General features: G+C 42.3%; 1 protein-coding gene across 1 annotated transcript in view; it reads right to left on the bottom strand.

Moving 5' to 3' along the window:
- The window catches only part of nbeaa (neurobeachin a), a 77,162-nt gene extending 60,988 nt beyond the window's left edge, over positions 1 to 16,174 (bottom strand). Inside the window, 1 exon segment of the mRNA XM_020620401.1 lies at positions 15,622 to 16,174. Within this exon segment, the coding sequence (XP_020476057.1) occupies positions 15,622 to 15,924 (303 nt within the window). The 5' untranslated portion in view covers positions 15,925 to 16,174.
- Between the last annotated feature and the right edge of the window lie 5,831 nt (positions 16,175 to 22,005).

Genomic DNA, 22,005 nt, shown 5'->3' with positions numbered 1-22,005 from the left:
CAGGAGAAAGCAGACTGGGCCGAAGAGGAAACAGTGATGAGAATGGGTCTGTGTTTGACAGAGCAAACAGGAGAGATGGAGCGAAAAGGAAAATTAGGACGAGACAGAGACTGAATGCTATTGTGCTTTCTTATCAGGATGGCAGAGCAATTTTATTGCCCACAGCCTTACAATGTGCAGCCGAGGCTTTAGTGCGCCGATGATGACCAGAGCAAATCTCTGAAAAGACACGGATTACACTGCGGCTAAACTGGCCACACTCAATAATCCACATTCTGTTTTCTACATGACCTCATTTTGGTAAACAGCATTGATACAGCAGTTAATTTTATCATTGGCTCTAATTCATGTTCAGGATCAACATCTCGTGTTGGTTTTTACCAGGCTTTAAGATCAGGAACTCTGTGAGCTCACTGGCTTTAAACGCAAGAAGGTTGACCAGAATATTCTGAGCAATAAACAAATACATAAGCACAAATACACAAGCATCTGTTTTAGTAAAAGTCACGAAGACATAGAAAAAATTGGTAGTTAATTGGTTTGTCATTTCATGAATGAATAATCAAATGATGGTTTAGGTCAGTTTTCATACAGAGCTGCTAAACATTTGCTGGGTCCAGATTCCTGTAGGTAAGGATTTACTGTTTTCATTTCATTACATGGTTTAATCTGAATCTCTTTGGGTCTTTTAACTTTGGGTCAGACAAACATGCACTTTGAATATGTCATCTTTTGTTTTACAGCTTTCCAACTGTGAGGCCTTTTGCTTTTTTTTTTTAATTATTATTATTTTTAAACCATTGTTAATTGAATATGTTTGGGTTTTGCTCACACAAAACAAACAAGATATCACCTTGGTCCATGTGACTTTACATGGACTTCACTATTATTTTATTTTTGGCATTTGTGAGCATTTAAATATTTAAATAGTGGCATTTAAATATGATTAGATGGAGCCCAAGGCCAGTAGCTCTGGAAAACATAGTGTGACAGTGGGAAAGCAGTAGAGAAGAGGAAAGAAAAGGTTGTAGGTGACAAAGGGCAGTGTATGTGTCCCTGTCTTGCTCTGTGATGGTGATCAACAATGACATGATGACTGACTGTTGCCTTCATACACAGAGGGAGGAAGGGGGAGCCCCCTGGACTGCATTTCCCATGGGGCTTTGTGACAGTGTCTGCACAGATGGTAGATGTGAGAAGACACAGCCCCCCACTTATCAAACACTATTCAGAGCAATAACCTCATAATTACAAGTCAGCGAAATAAAGATGGCAGTCATGAGTATATGGAACATCTAAGAGCTGTCATGCATGAAGTGTGGGGCTTTTACTTTAGATTACTCTCTTTAGTTGGAAATATAAATTACACCTCCGTTCATCTTCCCCCTACACAACACTAGTGTGATTGCTGGACTTTCATTAACAACCATCAAAAGACAAAAAACTGAAACTACATTGTACACTTTGCATTATTTAATGCATTGCATTTTCCCAGCAGAAGAGCGCAGATGGCAGTTCATTTACGAGCTGATATGTCTGCCACACACAGCAGCTCAATGTAGCAACGCTGTTCTCATCTCACACATACTGTAGGTCATCCAATAGAGAGAAACTGGGAGAAAATATGCTAGGCTGCTAGGCTAAAGGTTGGTTTGAGCATTCAGCAAAACCTGAAGTCATACTTGCAGTCAGAAATCATAAGACAGAAATATCTGCTGAGATCTGTCTTTATGAAAGCCTCTAAAACTCTCCAGTTCACTGCAGACTGGTTCAGTGTCCCACCTCCAACATCTGACTCAAACCTTGTCAAGTGCAAGCTTGAGACATACAGACAACTGGACACACTCAACAAAGTCTGCCAAAATTACACACATACTCAGGATTCAAAGGGCAGAAGCGTTTTAAATATAACACTCTCACTCGATTTGTCACTGACACACAGATACATGCTCACAACAGCAGCAGCGATTAACATGAATGACAGCATGAGTGAAGATACAGAGACTCTTTCCAAAATGATCAAATAATAATGACGCGCTATTTCATTCGCAGCATGAGCAGTTCGGAAAAAAAATAAATAATTTTTCAAAAAATATCTGTTTACTGGAGTGGGAGGCAGAGGAGCTTTAAATAGACCAGAAAAGAACAAGAAAATAGGAACAGCAGAAAGGAAGAGTTCAAGAAAGGAAAGCGAGGTCAGACGTCAAACGCGGAGGAAAGGAAACGCACATTAACAGCAATGGTGTGAATGTTTGCCTGGGAAAGCAGAAAGAAATGACAAACAGAGCAGACAAACAAATACAGCAGACTCTTTTCAGCACAACGGACAGCTCCTGCTCTCTCTGCTGACAGATACACCGACAGTGAGAAGCTGCAGTACAGTAGAAAACCTTCACCACAGCTGGAAAGTTCATCGACAAACAGCTGAAACTGCAACTGTGCTAACTGCCATACTAATACAGTCAATATTTTTGAGTGCTGAAAGTCTGTGACAGCAAAATACGACTTCACTTTTTGTAAGTATCACAGCAAAACACAACCAGAACATCACAATTGATATTCTCAGAAGAAAATCCGAGTCAGAGACACATGCATGTGCATACACACTGCCTGCAGGGATTGAGAACCGCAAGCCAAGTGATCACAACTCTGATTTCATCCAACTGCCATTTAAAATGTCTGCCACCTGACTGGTCAAAGAGGCTTAGTAACAGATCTAGCAAAGAGCGTTGTCACACGCTATTGGGCAACAAACAAACAAACACATTTTTTTCCCTTTTTGTCTTAAAACAGCTGATATTTATGCTACCAAATATGTTTTTACCTCTGCCAAGCAGGTTGTGTTTTTGCAGGTAGTGTGTCTGTCAGCAGGATATCTCAAAAATGCCCTAACAGAGAGTGTGTGAGGCAGTGAACAACTGATTTGATTTGTTGGTGATGTGGATCTCCCGTTAAAAGCCTTTTATTGCCATTTTTCAACCATGACTACAAGCGAGTTCAAGTTTCAAATTTCTTCTATGTATATTCCCTGCAAAAACATTTTAGACTTTAAATTTTGTGACAGAAGGTACGTGCTTCAGACTAAAAGTGTCAGAGAAGTGCTTAGAATCATGCCTCCCAGCTAAAACAATAATTCACTGCACTTTCTCATGAATAAATTTACATCCTTCTTTATACAACATAATACCAACTGGAGCTATTGCCTTTTCAGTTGACTCTTAGCAGTTCATCCAGTGTTAGCTGGATACCGCCAAAGAAAAGAAGGCAATAAGAAGGAATAAACAGGGTGAAAAAAATAAATACATAAGGCACCGACATGATCAAATCAAGTCGACATTAGTGAAACCACCTTAGCTTGAAAGTCACACAGAGAGCAGCCAAATCAGTGGACGAGCAAAGATCCATCCTCTTCACAGGACAGATGTGGCAGCAAAGGAATGCCTACAGGACCCTCTATCAGGGAAATACCCAGGCTTTAATAGAGAAGACAAAAGACAACTCCTGTCACCAAGGGGCAAAGAGGTTTAGAGGAAGAGAGGAGTGAAAATGTATTAAGTGCGAAAGACACATAGGGACAAAAAGAAGACCAAGGAAGAAATCTAAGAGGCAGGGACAAGTAGTATTACTGTCTCACGGTTACACCAGCCAGTCAGGTTGCAGTTTACAAGCATGTCTGTCCAGAATATACATTACTGATCAAAGGTGTGGACACACCTTTCCATTGAATTCAATGGGAAAGTGTGTCCAGACCTTTGACTCAAGTCGTTCCGGAGATATCGTGTTCACAAGAATGGGATGGACAGATGTACCAGAAAACATAACGCCTCGGGTCACGACTGTTGCTGCCATGGAGGCATAAAAATAGCATCAAGTAGAGACATGATTGAGTGTGCACCATTGAAAAGACAGCATGGAACAAATGAGGCATTATATTTTCTACCAGACACAAAGCAGCCACAAAATGGGCATAAGCTGAATGGTGAGGTATAGGATGGGGCTGCCCTATTCTACTCAGAAAAAGAAGATTCTGTCAAGGACAAGCAGCAGCTCATTTATTCTCTCTTCTCATTTTGTCCTCAAGACAGGCAGTAATGAGGGCATCCTTGAGTGTTATGTCACGGGGGTCTCAGAAGGAAGGACTCAATGCTGAGACACTGTACTTTAACAAGGCCTCCTCACCTGGTCTCCTGACTTGAATCAAATGTGCGCATTTCAAAGAAGCTGTCACGAAGTGAAGTCCTACAGGGCATGCTGCATGGTGCTTACACCTCACCGGGTTTATTAGAGAAGAAAACAGGGACAAGAGAGGCTAACGGAGTTACAGGTCACCTCTTGATTCTTCCTGTGCACCTACAAGAAGTCACTGATCAGAGCAACACAACTGTAGTATTATAGAAGAAAATGTCAGGGTTTTTTTAAATGTTAGACTGAATTTATTAGGTTTGAACGAATATAGCCTTTCGCAGAATGTATGTCAGTGTGAGGAAGCAGGTGTAGACTAGCTGCTGCTAAGTTCAAAGGTCAATAGATAAGCCCTGCAAAGCTAACTCAGGCCACACTGGTGGCAATTCAGGATCCCTGATCTGTTTGTTTGGTTCAGGGTATGTGCTGCAGCAGATAGGATGTGTGCAAGCACATACACACATGCACACAGATTCTCTTGTGTGTGTGTTTACCATCCACTGGAACAATGAACAGCACTGTTCCAATGAGCAACAGCTGATGAAGGATAAGAGGCAGAAAGCAGCTCCAATGAGTCTCGATAATCCATCATTATAAGACTGAGCCGGGAAATGACACATGCAAATACATGCGCTTACACACAAAAAACAGGATTGGAAGGGACAGTGGAGTGTGATATACTGTAGATTATTGTACAAAAAGACCACACACAGTGCACAAACATGCAGTGGTGGTGACTGAGGGACACAAGACACAGCAGTAACAGCGTAGCACTTGTCAGAAGGTTGGGGTTCGGACGCACAAACAATGTTAGTGGAGAATGTTATCATGATACGTCCTTAAAAAGAAAACCAGGCTCCACAGATGAGGATGTCAAAAGTCAAATTGTCATAAAAAACAATTTCCTATCAAAAGGTCAAATCAGCACAAAAACCATTCTAAAATATCACAGCCCATCACCAGCATGCACTCACGGCCTTGAGAGCTCTCACTATCTTCCTCGAAAAGGCCAAAGACTTGGAACAGAAAATAAATATTTGATTTCAAAAGGATTGCAAGATTAGGATAAATAAAATCAAGTACTACTGCAAAGCCTAAAAGAGCTTTTGTGATGTGTGTGTGGGCCCACCAGAAATCCAGTCCTTTAGGCAGGGGACACAATCGTGTATAAAGGAGATAAAATACAACTATTAAGTGTGTATACTCTGTAACAATAACAATAAATTAGTCAACTGCTCACATTTATTGTGCATCTGAATGAACTAAAAGTTCTCTTTAAGTGACCCCCGTGACAACACAAGCAAACAGCAAGACCTTTTTGGCACCGTACATGAGCTTGTTTATGAGAGTACGCTTCTTTTCATCTACATTCAGTATTTCAACCTAAGAGTTTTCCTGGAACCAGAGACTGAACGTAGTAAGGACAGGATGAGGGTTGACTAATGGAGTGGAGCAGGGTGCTGAGGGAGAGAGGAGGCTGGAGTGGATCACAGCGAATCACCACTACTGCCAGGTACTGGCTGCAAAAACCCTTCCTCCACTTCTCTTCTAGTGTTTTTAAGTGTGAAAGTACTCACAGGAGGAGTGATGCAAAACCTGGCACCGTGCTACTGGATATCAATCCTGTTAGTACTACTGGTACCAGTAAAGATAACTCCTATGGATGATATGTGCTGCTTTGTTCACAATCGTGTAAAACTTATATGAATTACGACATAAACCTGCTCCGTCAGTTTGATGGTCAGCTCACCACTTTGGTCCAGACCGAAATATCCCAGCAATATAGTATTGACTGCTGCACAGACATTTATGTTGCCCTAAAGAGGAATCCTACTGACTATGACAACGCCTTATTTTTCATCTAGCATCCCTGGCATGTCACTTATTTTAACAGATGCAATAAAGAAATCTATTTACTACTACTGGATGTACTGGCACCAAATGTTATTCATTCATGACACACACACACACACACACACACACACACACAATGTATCCAAATGACGTTGGTGATTATTCTTAGCCTGGTGTCACCATAAGGTTGACATTTTCGATTTTGGGTTAAAAGCTTTCATAGAGATCTAAATTTGCTACACACATTCATGTCACTCTCAGGATGAATAGCTTGGATAACACTGAATAACACTGCCTTTATTGAACCAAGTATTTTATAGCTGCATTCGGAAAGCTGAGTTTTAACTGCACGACTTCTTTTCCTGACATGATGCCACTTGGTGCTGTACTGGTCTCAGCAGCTTGCCATGAACAATTGCTCTGCATCCTGTCACTATCAGCTGTAGTGGATTTGGAGCATTTCTCTGGTGTTGTTTTGGTGACATTTTTAATTACTTACCAAGACAAAAAAGGAGCAATGTGTGAACAAGTTTGTTTTTCTTGGCTCTGGTAAGTAGGTAACACATGCCAATCAGCATTTCTGGATATTGGATGAAAAACAGAGGAGATCTTATAATTTACAAATACTACAAACTGCACTAGGTAAGATTTATCAAGTCGCCAAATGCTTTCCTTTCAGCTGGTGACATTACTGAATGACAGTCAGCCTCAGTATAGACTGTTATTGCTGAATAAAGTCTGAGGCTATTCCACAGTACATTAGGATGCTCTTCTTATTTCCCTTGCTGAACTCACACAGCACACAGAGCTGACTTTATTATGTGCACTATAACCAATGCTGCTGCAGAGCTGGCCAGGCAGGATCACCTCCAAAGACAAGGAACACAATAAAAGAAGCACACTGTATCACTGTCTGGTAAGTTTAACTAGTTCTTTTAGGAAAGTCCAAAACATAACAGAGGCCCTTTTCTCATCAGGCCTGTCTTATGAAATATCCCTGTCTGAAAGTTTAAACATCCTTGTTTAATCCGACCCTTAATCCACAGCTTTCTGCCATTTCTACTGAGGTGTATTTTTTGATCAAACCCTTTAGAGATTGTAGCGCTTATTTGTATTCACTAGTTAAAGTCCATTATATGTGGACAACCCACAACTGACACATTGTTCACTCCGTGCAGAATACAAATGGAAGCAAGTGAAGTAGAAAATGTTTTGGTGTAATAGCGAGTGCAGATCTACTGACCAAACTAATGTGGTATTAAACGACTTGTTACAACTACTGATGCTGTTTTTTTTATGCTGCAGGGGATGTATGAGCATAACAGTGAGATGGTGACCAAGGTATAAAATAACTGAAGTAGATGTTGAGAAGTTCATTACACGAATACAAACACACACACACACCAAGTTTGCTATAATAGATTTTCAACCACTGCAGTATGCAGCATGATGAATAGCTACACAGCTATACTTCACAGTAAAGCAGATGTGTGTGTGTGTGTGTGTGTGTGTGTGTGTGTGTGTGTGTGTGGTGCCAAGGGAGAGAGGCGAAGTAGGCCAGCATGAATATAAAATCATCTCTGCCAAAGCAATGATGTGGGCTACAACAAGGAAGGGAGCAGTGTGTGTATTATTTGTGTGCGTGTGTTTGAGCATGTTGCCAGAGAAAATTTGCAGGTGAAGGTGTAAGAGACTAACACGAGGGTTTGGATGAACACACATTTATCAGCTCCCTGAGATGATGGGGGTACGCATTCACAAGCGCATAAACATCAGGTAATTCAAATGGAGCGGTTATAATCTGGAGATTAGTGTATCGCAGGGATGCCAGACTGAAGCACAAACACACACACACACACACAAACACATAGCAACAACGCTTCAACCGCGTTTTGGATCTATATATGGCAACTCCATAGAAATTAGCCCCTCACAGAAGAAGAAGAAGAAAAAATGACAGAAACAATCAGTGAAGAAGAAGAAAAGAAAAACATAAGAACACAAGCTTCTTGTAGCCTTTATAAGACTATTAGTGCAGAAATGAATAACTTATTAGACCTAGTAAAATAACAGGAAATTAATCAAATAACTCTCTGATAATCAATTTACAGCTTTGTTGCTTATTGAGTAAAAATACTGCACAACCAGTGAACAGCCAGACAAAAGAGACACTTGTTTGTCTTTGTTTCATATCAATATACAGTAAACAGTATGACTGAGTTCTAATTGTCACGTTTTCCACACATATGATACTTTGGGCTTCAGTCACATTATCATTTCATTACCTTACATGTTTTATTATCCAAAATATATTTTAGGTTTTACTTTCAAAAACAATAAGAATTTGTCCTCATCGGCTTTGGATATAAATCAGAGTTGGAGCAGTGTGATGAACAACTGTGTTTCTTCTATCAGTTAAAGTATATCCAGGTTGGTGTGAAATTCATGTTTCACCCACAGTGGGTCTAAGTTTCTTTTGTCATTTCTTCCATCGTTCTCTTCCACTCTGCATCCACCCTTGTAAAATCATGTTTGGATGATGTAAGGGTTTGATGGTAGACGTGTGGTTAGCAGCAGATAGTCGCGCTCTACAGTTTGCTTCCTTAGCTTGCAATGCAGCAATGTGGAAGAACACAGAGTGTGGAGAAAAGGAACAGCACTGCAGACAGTTCCATTACTTCCTCACCATAGGGATCATCCACATTCATCCACCAGCCGCTTCACCCAACCAGGGAATCAGGGAGCAGGGGATGAGATTACACCGAGGGGTTTGGGAAATGGATGTGCTTAGAGAAGATCAAGAATAGAGAGATGGAAAGAGTAACAAGAGGTGTTGTTAAGCAAGGATGGGACGCTTTTTTCCATGTTCTCCACATTCCCAGAAGGCCCTCTACTCTACTCAAAATCTGACATGGCTTATCCTCTGAGAAAACCCAGCGTCTGGAAATAGCAGCTAACGAAGGATGAGGAGGAATTTAGAGAAGTAGAGCAGAATTGAGTCACTCTGAGACACGGAGAGGTGAACGGTTTAGCCTGGATGCTTAACGCCTCATATACTCACACGCATACAAATCAGACCAGCAAGAGTTTAACACAAATCCTGTTATAATTTAACCTAAAAAGACTGAAACAGAAACGATAATGAAACCAGGATGAAGCAGCAAACACCTTAAAGCGATTCATTGGGCTTTGAGGAAGATCATTCTGGAGAAGAGGATTTGGGAGCTTCAGAGTTAGTCATTCAAGGGAAATCCTGACATTTAGATTTTGAATGTCCTATTTTTCTAGCCCAAGATATTTGTCACTCCGTGGAAAGGGTTTCTGAATTTGTCCAGCATGCCAAGCGTGAAAGCTATAACTGCAGCCCTCGCTTACACAGAGGCGTGCTAACCATGCTAACAAGCCAACAGAAGCTAATCCCACAATGTGACAAGTGACTGATGAAGAAAAATTGCCAATTAAAACTCAAAATGTCAGGGTATCTCTAACAGGCTTTGTGCCTTACAATGGAAGTGTGCAAACCCTCCTGTTTACACAGATCCATAGGACACCTACTGTATTTCACTCCTCTATCACCAGGAGCAGAAGGAGAGAGGAGCGCAGTGACACACACAACATGATGAGGCTCCACAGGGGAGCTGGAGCTCATCAGACCCCCACAGAACACCATGCAGCTGGACCTGGGTTCCACTCCAGAAGAAAAGAGCAGCTGAAGGACAATCACTGACTTTTCTATTTCCCTCTGAAACTCTCTGAATCTTTCTCATAATTTCGCTCCCTACACTTCACTATATTTCTCCCTCATTCACTCTCTCTGAAGTAAAGATGAACACCCTCCCCACATCATCTATTTCCACCTCTCTTTCACGCCGTCTCTCTCTGGCTCATGCAGGGGTCAGTACAACCCAGCTGTTTGATAGACAGTAATGCCATTCCTGACCTTGCAGTGGAAGCCACACCCTCTGTCCTCTGCCTCTAACGCACTCATGTATGTGTGTGTACCACTATGGAGTGTGTGTTTTACGGGGTTAAAGCAGCAGGTCGCCCCATTTATAAACATTTTGAGTTGTTTTTGTCCCTTGGGTCGGTACCGGCGCTGTTGTCACAGTTGGCTAACGTTGCTCACTGGCTGTAGCCCCCAGGCACAAACTGAATAAAGCTCCTCTGCAGCATTAGAGCAGCTAATCTTTCCCCAGAAAAACCCTCAGTATCATCACGCAGAGGCTTGTAAAACATTTGGTAAAAATAAACAGAATGTGGATCCTACTGCTGAAATATTGTTCTGAATTTTCAGGGTTTCTCAGATACGTTTCTTCTCTTTGTTGCAGCATTAGCCTGAGGCTAACGTTTGCCCCCCTCCTTCACACAGACAGGACACAGCACAGCTTAAAGTACAGCTAATATTCAGGGATTAGTCAGTTACTTAATTAGTTTATCAACAGAAAAATAATTAGCATCTATTTTGATAATCAGTGGTTTAAGTATTTTTAAAACGCTGTGGAGATTGCCTGCTCATCCAAAGTGAGTCAGATAAAGTATCTTATTTTATCCAAACAAAGGTGCCAAACCCAAAGATTTTCAATTAAGTATCTTAATTAAAGCAACCACTTGTCACATCTGACAAACTGGAACCTATATCCTAGAACCTGTTTGTATTTTCAAATAAAAATAAGACCTAAAACTAAAAAAAGCTGTCAAATATTCTTCTGTTAATCGACTAATGGATTGATTAAATGTTTACAGCTGTAACATGTGGAAAAGGGCCACTGCACCTCAAAAAGATGAAAGCAAAGGCTGATAGAAGCACAAAAACAGCTTATGTTTACCAAACTGCGTGAAAAGCAGAAACATCTTGGCAGGACAAGCAACCTCATCTTTGTAAAATGAAGCAATAGTAGCTGAGAAGTGCTCCTAGTTTCACTAATGGCAGCGTTAGTGAAACATGGAGCCTGTCATCTTACCCACTGTCTTATAAGCCAAAAGCACTAATACACAACAACCACCACAATTAATGCCAATAACATGTTGTTAAAGACTTATGGATCCTGAACTGTGTTGTGAAACTACACACAAAGCCTTACTCTCTGCATAATAATTAGAAAACCTTAAAAAAAAGAATGAAGTTGTAAAATAAGCATCTATTATATGTATGCACACACTAGCAAAGCCACACGATAATTTTTACACTGCTTAAGTCTATTATGTTTGCTATGAGATTCATCTGCATGGCTGTGCGGGCACGTGATGACGCATTGTTATTTCCCCTACATGGCCATGCAAGCAGATTACAGTGCTGCAGGGGAGAGTTAGCCTGTGCCCTGTGTCTGCAGCCACAGGAAGACAGTTCAATTAAACTGATTCTTGTACTGGTGTTTTAAACCACTCTCATGGCAAACCTGTTACATAATAGGTTTTTTTTTAATGACCTAAACTGGATGTCCTATTCCTGTGAGGTATAAATCAGCAGACAAAGATTCAAGCAGTGTCCAACACATGACAAAGCACAGAACCGCTGGCTGTCCTCATTCCCTCCTGAACGTCAACACATGGACATCCGAATGTGTGTTTTCTGAGTCCGTGCTCGTGTCATACTCAGTGCGCTGTGCTCTCTCTCTGCTGGCTGTGGACTCGGTTCCAGGTGACCTTGGTGATTGTGGAGTTTGTGGACAAGAATAATGAGACATTTGCTAACAGAGACGCAGTGGGGCCTCTATAGGGGCTCAGGTGGGGACTGAGACTGCCAGAAGATATGGCATCTGACCAAGAAGGAAGGTGAAAGAGAGAAACTCAAAAAAAGAACAATAAGACCAAGGCTGAGCCACAATGTGTCACCAGTCTTTCTCTGCAAGACAAACACACTGTTTTGATCCCAAAAAGCATTACAACTAGCTAAAGCTGTCTATAAATAAGCACTGTTGGTGCTGCACTCAGGCAGGCACACTGACAGCACTGCTTGTAGATGCATGGAAGAATACCTCTCAATTCCTCAAATTAAGAATCTGCATGACAATGCAGCTCGGACAGATGTATCACAGGACAGCCCTTGTCCTTTTTGTCAACAAACATTCCTCCTTCCCTGGTTTCCTCCCTCCAAGATGTAACATCACAATACGTCAAAGCAAACAACCACAGCCTGGAGCAGGAGTGGCTCACCATTACCTCGAAAAAATTTGAGGTTTCAATCCACAGACCCATCAGAGGAGATGGGGAGAAGAAAGCACTGCCCTTTGAATGGAATACACAGCCAATAAATGGATCCATCACAACACCATAAAGCATCCTGTCCTGTAGACCACAGCATCAACTATAATAGTGGACCCCGACCTTTTTACCTGTGTCCACAAAGCAGCGCCTACTGGTGACTCATCATCACACACTATGTCCAGAGATGTTGTTGTGCTCTTTTATCTGAGGCCTGAAAGTTTGAAAGTGGTTCAGTAATACTCAAGTTTAAAAAGCAAACATTAACAACAGCATTAAATATTTTGTCTTATTAAACATCTCATGACCCCTCTGAGTTTTCTCTCAGCCTCTTGAAGGGCCTAGACTCCCAGGTTGAGATCCACTCTGGTATCCAAAAGGCTTGACCTACACAGACCTGTACTGTAACATATCAAAGCCAAAATCTGAATAAATAAAGAGGAGAAACATAAAAGCACATGCTTCCATGTGACACACACTGAATGGTTTAATGTAAATGATAAGGATCACGTGCTACAGTGTGGCATCAACGCCGCTGGACGCCTGTGGAGGAGTTTGGAGTTATGTGTCTGACGTGCTCTCAAAACACTGAGTGAGGGAACAGCTCTTGGAATAATGGTGTTTATACCAACAGAAAGAACCAAGCAAGAACCACTGTGTAAATGCTCTGGTGACGCATTGATCCCCATCAGCTAAGGCCCATGATATTGTTTATTTCTTCTTTCATTTTGCACATAAAACAAGCTTATTCCAACTGACCCCTTGCTGATTCTAGCTGTTATTGCTGCACCTTCTTCAGTTATCCAGTGCTGTTTAGCTTGTTGTTGCTATTTAGTTCAGAGTTCAAAAAGCCATAAAAAAATATATTAACAAGGAACAGGAGACAGAGCATGAGAGACGGAGAGAAACGCTGTGGCAGAGTGCTGGGACAGAAGTCCGGAAGTGGAAAGCAGCACCAGGTGGCAGAGCATCTCGGGGCGGGCAGTCAAAGAGCAGTGTTGCCTTGACAACGCTGATGCCTTGTTGATTATAGCGACGCACCTTGCCACCAGCACCCCGCACGCACACAGACAGTGAATGTGTTTCCATATGCGCTCACGTTTATTTACAAGTGCTGTTGCGTTATTAGAAACAATCACATGCCCCTTATTCTTGGCTACACGGGCAGCAACAATGACAAACTGATTCCGCTCTGTTGTTTGCCACTGTATCAGCAGCAGTACAGCCAGCGTTCTGGCCCAAGTTGATTTTTTATTGTCTCCTCTTTCTTTCCAGAGACTCTGCAGTTCATCACTTGCCAAAGCTCAGTATCATGCCGTACAGACGAGGGAGCATATCTGATCCAGCCGGCGAGCCATCTGTTCACCCAGGCCGCAGCGGGATCTGATCAATACAGCCACAGTGGACAGAAAAAGTGGCCGCTGTGGTCTCCCACACTGACTGGAATAATAGATCAGTTTTAGGGTCACAGAGGACTCATTGTACCAGCACCGTGACCGCTGAGGTTTCCTGCCTCCACACCTCTTTGTTTCAACTCTTTTAATTAAGGATCTGGGCAAGAGAATTCCCTAACAGGCTTAGCTATTGGCAGCATTGCAACCAGAACTGATTGTTCAATTCAGGATTTAGAAAGTAAAGCTTTATATGGCCAATACATACTGCTTTAATTTGTCAGGGTGTCAGGTGTTTGTGTTGTAATGCATCGGACCGACATTCACAAATAAAGCCTGGGCCTAAATGCTGATCTTTAGCAAAACAGAGGACATTTCAGTTGAATTCTCGGATGAGCTTTCACTAATCTGTTGTGGAACAGTCCTTCCCTCTTCCGCTGCATCAGCTGGTGATTTCTGAGCACATAGCCACTGCAGCATCCTACCACCTCATCCTCCTCCACTCTTTCTCCTCTCCTCCCCCACCCTCCCTCAACCCCCTCTACTCCTCCTCTCCACCTGCTTTTAAATGCATGGTGCTGCCCTGCCGGGCCAGTCTATGCAGACAGCATCCCTCCTCAGCCTCTCCAGAGTGGGGGAGAAGATTGTGGAAGAGGATGGGCTGTTATCACCCCGTGCCACCCTGTGGGTTATAAGAAAAGGAGGCAAGGTTGGACTGAACCAGCAAAGCCTCCCTGCTATTCCGCCTTGTACCAATAATTGACTGAGAGATGAGAGACAACCTGACTCTGGAGGGCTCACCAGTCTGACTGAGGGCAAAATGGTTTAGCCCAGCTGTAGGCTGTCCTGCTCCAAGCATTCAGTGACTAAACAGGCCCCCGGCTACAAGACATAGCCAACCTTTAGAAAGCGCTGCACTAAAACTAGATTCTAAATTATATTTACATCTTCTTCAAAAGAAAATGAATTCTGATCAGAGTCCCTTCATCATGCAGTAGGCTACAGGCCATCGCCTGATCCATGGAGAAGCAAAAACAGCCTGGCAGCACCCAGCACGCACGTCCTATATCCTCCTAAGGCATCAGTCTCCCCTGAACTACATCTACTGTACACCCCCCCCCCCCCCCAGCTGAATGCAATCCTCTGAGGTGTTGGAAAGGGTAGGCCCAGCGTCGCCGACACATCCTCCGATGGAAGAGTAAAGATGGAAGGAAGTGGGCAACGTACATCTGATCCACAAATAAAATAAATGCTGTTTGAGGCACAGCATATATATAAACCACGAACTGATTCGCAGCTGCTCAGAGTCTACATCACTCCTTTGCGCACAGGATTCAGGGCCCTGCCTTCAACAATAGGCCTATGCATAATTTTGAGCCATTCTCATACACACATATATGTCGATTGATAGCATTATGCTAGTCGGCCTTTGTCAGTGATGAATTAATTTCAGTGCTCGACAGACTCGTATACCTTCATGGTTTCGCTCATTAAGAAAACGGATTCATTCCGTAAAAGGTGCCGGGGTTGTGCGCAACACTGTAACCATTCAGCGTTTGTTCCAGCCTGCCTTTGCATTACTTCAGGGTACATATCGGGGTCACAATAGCCTGCCTTCCCTTTCTCCCATCCACTACAGTTTGACTGCAAACGTCTTTTCCGTGTTGAACCGCAAACGTGTCACTTAGTCAACAATGGCTGGTGATTAGACTACCCTCCGTGCCTTGGTGGGGTCACATGCTTCATTCAGGTCCTCTTGGCTGCACAATAATACAGCTTTATTCCCCAACATAGGTCTTATGCGTGCTCCTGTTTACTGCAGAAAAGAAAAATCTCATATCCATCCTCCGAACAAACAAATGACATCATCCTCTGAAAGCCACATAACCAGGGCAGTGAAGTATCGTAAATAAAACATAGGGCGCAGTGATTCTACTGTTCTATGGCTGCCTTTCTGTGTTTTCTAACACTGCTTGGCCCCGCTTCCACTCACCAGGTTCAGCACGGTCTCCACGATGTCCCTGTTGCTAACCTCCCCGACCTGGATCAGGCCCACCAACACGGCGAATTTCATCTGGATATTCCTGATCGGGACGGCGGGGTTGATCACCCCAGCCGGGAGGACCATAGAGCCGGCTGCAGACACCATCCTTTCCCCGGTGGCGCCGGAGCCAGCGCCCGAGGCGAACTGCTGCTGCTGCACGGAGGAGCCCGGCGGAGGTTGGGAGTCTCGGTCTGTGTCCGTGAGCGAAGAAGCAGAGCCCGGTGGTGCTGAAACCGGCTTCTCGCTCGACATTTCCCCTTGGAAACAGGGAGGAGAGAAGCGGTCGCCGCTGTCTCTCACACCTGGTCTACAAGCTCAGACGTCTGCTGCTACACAAAAACCATCCAATGCGCAGGAAAAACAAGAGAGAGCGGTGTTGAAAATCCTCTGAATGCGCCCTATCCTCCTGAAAATGTGTAGGGATTCATAGGGCTGGAACGAAGGATGGAGGTTTGGCAGAAAGGTAGCCTACGCTTCTTTCTCTCCCTCTCTCTCTCTCTCCCTCACTCGCTCTCTCTCATTGGCAGGTTGCAGTCAGTGCGGTCGTCGAGGGGAGAGCGCCATGTTGACGCCCCCTGTCTGCGGTAGTGCGCTCTAGGCACGCATGCGCACCTGGAGACTTTCTGGAAGGGTGCTGAAGCGGAATAACATGGAGTCATCCATACATATGTTCATATGAGCCCAGCACAGTCTGAACAACTGAGTGTCTGCCGTTTTATACTGTTTGGTTGTTTTTAATAGTTAAGGTCTCTGGAAGTGCAACTGAGGAAGAGCTGAAGGCAGGGACAAAAATAAAAGGCAGCAACAATTACTGTGGGCATATTTTGGGTGCAGTGCAGGAGCAATTCAGGTCTAGTGCATGCAATCTGAAAAGTCTGGTTTCCAGACAGATTGTTTATATATTCATCCATCTGTTCCACTTACTGTCCCTGGTTTAACTCTGGTACCTTTCCACATCAGGCACAACAGGATTGCTGTCTGGCACTGTTCCTGTATGACTTTCTCCCCTCTTCTTTCTCTAATGTCTTCACCTACAGTATTGTACTGGTTCACTACCTGTATGCGTACCTAAGCCTATTTCACACTCCATGTGTTCTTCAAACAGGACACATCTGCTGGGTAGGATTTCCATTAGCAAGGACGCTATAGAGGCTGATTCGTCACTCTGTCGCTGCTTGTCTGTGTGTGTGTGTGTGCGCCTATCTGACTTTCATACAGACAATGAAGGCAGTCTCTTTGGTGTCCCGTTCCTTATTTTTCTTCAGACTGACCATTGGGTCTATCTCCAAGTGTCAGCCCTATGTTAGACTGGCAACGTGTCCAGGGTGGACCCCGTCTCTCACCCTGCGTCAGCTGGAACTGGCTCCAGCCCCCTGTGACCCTCTGCAGGATGAGCTGTATAGATAATGGATGGATGGATGCTAACCGTTGACAGTGTCATTTCCTTGCTATGAGTGTGTGTGTTTCATACTTGCACATGTGGATGTGCAGACATGAGATCATTAGAGAATTTTACAGATGAGCAGAGGCCATCTCATTCTTTTATTAAACCCAATCATCAGCACAAAAAATGGAGACAGTCACACACACTCTCGCAACTACACACTTGCGTACAACACTTGCATTAGTTAAACACTGTCCTCACACTCAGAGAAGCAATTTCTCAAACTAACACATGCTATCTTGCTCTGGAATGTGCACACGCTTGGGTTATCATGCACATACGCAACCACAATGGCAGGTTCTCTCTCACAAACACGCTCCTCTTTGTTTTCAGACAAAGCCTTGGTTCTGCTGCTTTGTTGTGATTCCACAAAAGACTTCTTTAGCAGAAAGAGAGGTTGTAACCGGGATCGGTTTGGTGATTGGGTAAAACACTAACATTGTTCTTCTTCTTCTCTCCCTCACTCTCTCATCTCTCCTCCACCTCATCCCTCCTTCCCCTCCCTCACCCCCATTAGAGCTGCAGTATGCGAGGGCAGGCAGTCGTTTTCCTCTCTGTTCCAGCACACATTTGTAGAGGTGAGTGGAGGTAGTCCCAGTATCTTGTGTGGGCTGATGAACAGGGCTCTGGTGCTTCAGAGGGGACAGGATGTGAGGATCAGGCAGCGAGATTGCGCAGAGGTGACGTCTGTCAGACAGGGTTCAGGTTTGAACGGTACATGCTGGAGAAAATGCAGATTCCTGGGAATTTTTATGGCGTCATAGTTGTGGTTGGTTTTAGTTTGACAAGGATGTAATATTAGCTCTTATCCTTCAAATTACTGATAACTCAGGCAAGGCCGCGACAAAATTGGCACCACAAATTTTAGATAATAAAATAGCAGGACAAATGTCCCAAGATCTGAATTTAAGATGCTATTCTTTCCATTCTGCTTTCACAAGCTCTGTGTTACCAGGGCCAATTGAAAAGCAGACTTGTAGATATATAAAAAGGTGACCTCAGTCACTGACACACAGGTAATAACTTCCTGCTTTCACAAACGTGAGTCATCTTCAAGATAGCGGTGCGTGTGTGTGTATCCTGCTTGTGTGTCTCTTTACATCCATGTTTATGTTTGTGTGTATCCAGAGGTTGATAAAGATGGGAGATGAAACAGATTACAGAGCTGGCACAACGCAGCTGCCGTCTCCTTCCATTTATATTAGGTCTGTGAACAACTTCTTTTCCTCAACATTTCCTGAGAATAAACTTATTAAAAACACTAATGAGCTAAATTAGTTTTAATTCCCACTGCTATTGTTTGTTGCTGAATTCTTCTTTCCCAAAGACAGTAGGACAGGTGTAACAATCCCCTGACTGTAATCCTTAGTGTCTGTATATTAAAGTGAGACAGAGTAAAGCAATGTGCAGAAATCAAACAAAACTTGATTTGTATTAAAAACAGAGGGTTACTGTCTGCACTTGCTTGCTAAAAATGACTTAGTAATGGTTTAAAAAAGTCCACACTCTGGGGGTATTTGTCAAAAATTTTTGTTTACCTCCTCTGCAGTGTTGGGACTAACAAACAGGACATATAATATTTCCTGTCACATTCACTCAGTTACTATTGATGGAATTGCATGGGGCACAACAGAGCAGCATAAAAGTGAAAGAAGCACATAAGTATCAGTCTAAATGAAAAAAAATGTCACTCTGCTAAAATCTCCAAACCTCAATATTATGTTTCAAGGATTACACACTTGTTTATGGGTTAAGAAGATCAGACCAACTTTGCTCTTATGAATCCTTTTTAAACCCCCTCCGGATGAAGTCGGAAGTGTGCGACATTAAAGGTAAAAAACAAAGCCTGCTTTGTCTTAGTCAAGGAAAAATTGCCATTTTGGAAATAATGAACTTGTAGTGGTCAAGAAAACACCAAATACCTTTGAAGCATATTGTCAGTGTAAGCTCCCCGGTTTCATTATCCAAACAGTGAGAGGCACTGGTTTGTATGTAGTAACACCCCCTTTGGTCTGGAAACTGTCACGGAAGATGAGAGCGCCACTTCTTTCAAGGTCTTTGACTGGATGAGAACACAGAGCTCCTTAGCTTTGATAGTGGCTTCACATAACCTACCTGAGCTGAAATAGCTGAATGGAAAAGCTTACATACAATATGCCACACTGACTGCTACTGACTTTGCAAGGGCAGCTCTGATACCAGGGAGCCATGAACAATGTACAAACAATGCTTGTTAGCTGCATCTGCACTTGTTGTCAGTCTGCATGATAATGATCCACTATAGCTCACTGTCTTAAACCCCATAAACCAGTGGTGGCCAGTCCAGTCCCCTGCTTATTTCCCAACTATCCCTGCTCTTCCCACTGCTGACTACCTGGATCAGGTGTGTTCAGTCAATCAGAAGCTGGAAGATACCATTTTAGATGAAGGTGGTGTGAGGAAAGACAAAGTGAATTGGTATCTTCCAGCTCCCTCTTCTAATCTGGATGAAAAAATATTTGCTGTACAATAAAATATATTTTTATATGTAATCCATTTCTCACAATGTGACTCTTTCTCTAAATCCAAACAGATGGTAACCAGAAACAACATATGCTCTTGCTTAGTTTGTACTGTACAACAAAAGTCTAAATTAGTTTCTGAAAATCTGTTTTAATGGAATAGAATCAATGTTGTTTCCCAATATTTCATATAATGCTATATTTATACAAAATCATTTAAAACAATCAGAGGTTTTTGTTGTTTTATAAAAAGGGCAAGCACATAGAACATGTTATTTCTATCTAATGGCATGCAGTTGGGAAACAGGATAAAAATATTTTTGCACAACAGAGTTAACAATCCTCAGTTCAATGTGCCAAAGAATGGGTAAATATTCCCATGGAAGCCAGGTATTCAAGTTAAATGATGTTTGTCCCATCACTTGGCTCCAAGGAGGGGACTATCAGCCCCTGCTGTCATAAATCTTCAAGGCTCCAAAACAAGCAACACTATTTTCCTAACCTATACTAAAATGCACATCCAGCAACTTCATAGACACCATTACCTGGGCAAAAATCAGGCCATCCTGTTGACTAAAACCCACCAGTACAGTTACAAACACTCATTACCAACAGGACTGCCCAAGCCCCTGTTTGCTTGCAGCAATTAAATATCAGAAGACATCACGTTTTTGCTTTCTATCCTCTCTTCACGGTTCTACTAAAATTATACCAACCACAAGAAACATATACCAATAGCAACACCTCTGAATAAAATATCTGTATTATCAGCAACCTCTGTATAAAATGTGTTTTCATCTAAATGGTTAGAGCCTTGGAGAATTCTGGAAATAGACTGTAAATTAGCTTTAAGTGGTGTTAAGGATCTATTTGGTTTTTCAAAGGTCACTGGGTAATTATTTTTCATAAGGTCCAATGGTTAGCTCTGTGACTCAAATGTAATGGTAAACACGTGAGAGGCACATGTAGACTCTGTTGTTGAGTGGTCTTACTGATAACACACCAAAGTGTCTGCGGCTGATTCCTGACCTGCAGAATCCAACAGACCTTTCTCATTGCATACTGGCTTGACAAAAAGAGGCTAATGTGAGTATTGACTGGATTTCTTTTTAGATGTTTGTGCATCCTGAATCCCTGGTATAGTTCACCGATATTAGCGGCACCTTCTGCTTTTACTGCCACGATCAGCCAGTGTCTGTCAGGTGCTATAATAACCACAACAAACTACCAACAAACCATTGCTAATTTTTTCTACTAAAATAATTTTTTTATTTTTAAAATACACCTTATTATAGCATGCCAATACCAGGCCATACACAAAGATACTGTACTCACAGTTGCCAACAAAGTCTCCTCAATAATTAATTCATTGAATTATTTATTCATTAATGACCTTATCGTGGTTGTCTGGGAGAAGACGGTGGATTAGCCAGTCTCAGAGGAGATACAGTTCTGTGAAAAAATTTGTATCCCATTACTATGAAATGGCAAAAAGAATGAAAAATTTTTTTTACTAATTCTCACCAATATAATATTTAATGCACATCCAGCTAGTGCCTATGATCCCTCATCAACAGAAGTAACAAAAATGTTCAGGGAATGGATAAAAACAAAGTTATAGTAAAATAATGAGAAAAAAGTCTTTGTTTTACTTTTTTTTGCTATTTCAAAGTAAGGGGACTCAAACGTTTGCACCCAGCTGTACATGTGTTCCCTCTGTCTTTCCCTGCTTAGTGTTTGTAATGTGAATGTGATGCAGATAAAGAGCAACATTATGCATCCAAAGCCCTTCGCTGCAAACATCAATTGGGTTCTATGGGTAGTATGAATAATGTTGGTCTCTTAAATGACTAGGGAGGAGAGAGTTCTCCAAATGCTGTTATTTTGGAAAGTTTAATTGAGAGCTACATCAGTGAGACTGGATTTATTAAGACTAGCCATCACTCCTATAATCATTTGATTTGATTTTGATTTGATTTGATTTATTCATTCAAGCATGTAAAACAGTTGATATGTCAACACATGTAATTTCACACATATCCAACAATAATAATCCAATATCAATTTACTTATACCTAGTACATGCTTGAACGAAGTAGGAAGAAGTTAGACTTATCTAGTCCTACCCCATGACATCATCTTACAACTTTTAAGTCCTAAGCAATATCTCTACATAAACAATTATCCTCTACACCACACAAGTAATATACTACAGAATTATTACAGAGTGTTAACATTCTTACATAATTACATTCATAGATAATTATCTTCTACGCCACACAAGTAATATACTAAAGAATTATTACAGAGTGTTAACATTCGTACCCCACACCCACAACGTTCCATCTGATTAATCATTAAACCTGTTCTTGCATATATCTTGATTGA

The sequence above is a fragment of the Monopterus albus genome, unplaced genomic scaffold (genome assembly GCF_001952655.1).
Source record: "Monopterus albus unplaced genomic scaffold, M_albus_1.0 scaffold237.1, whole genome shotgun sequence".
In the NCBI taxonomy this organism is placed as follows: domain Eukaryota; kingdom Metazoa; phylum Chordata; class Actinopteri; order Synbranchiformes; family Synbranchidae; genus Monopterus; species Monopterus albus.
Note: the sequence above shows the minus strand (reverse complement) of the source record. Positions and strands in the feature narration are given on the sequence as shown.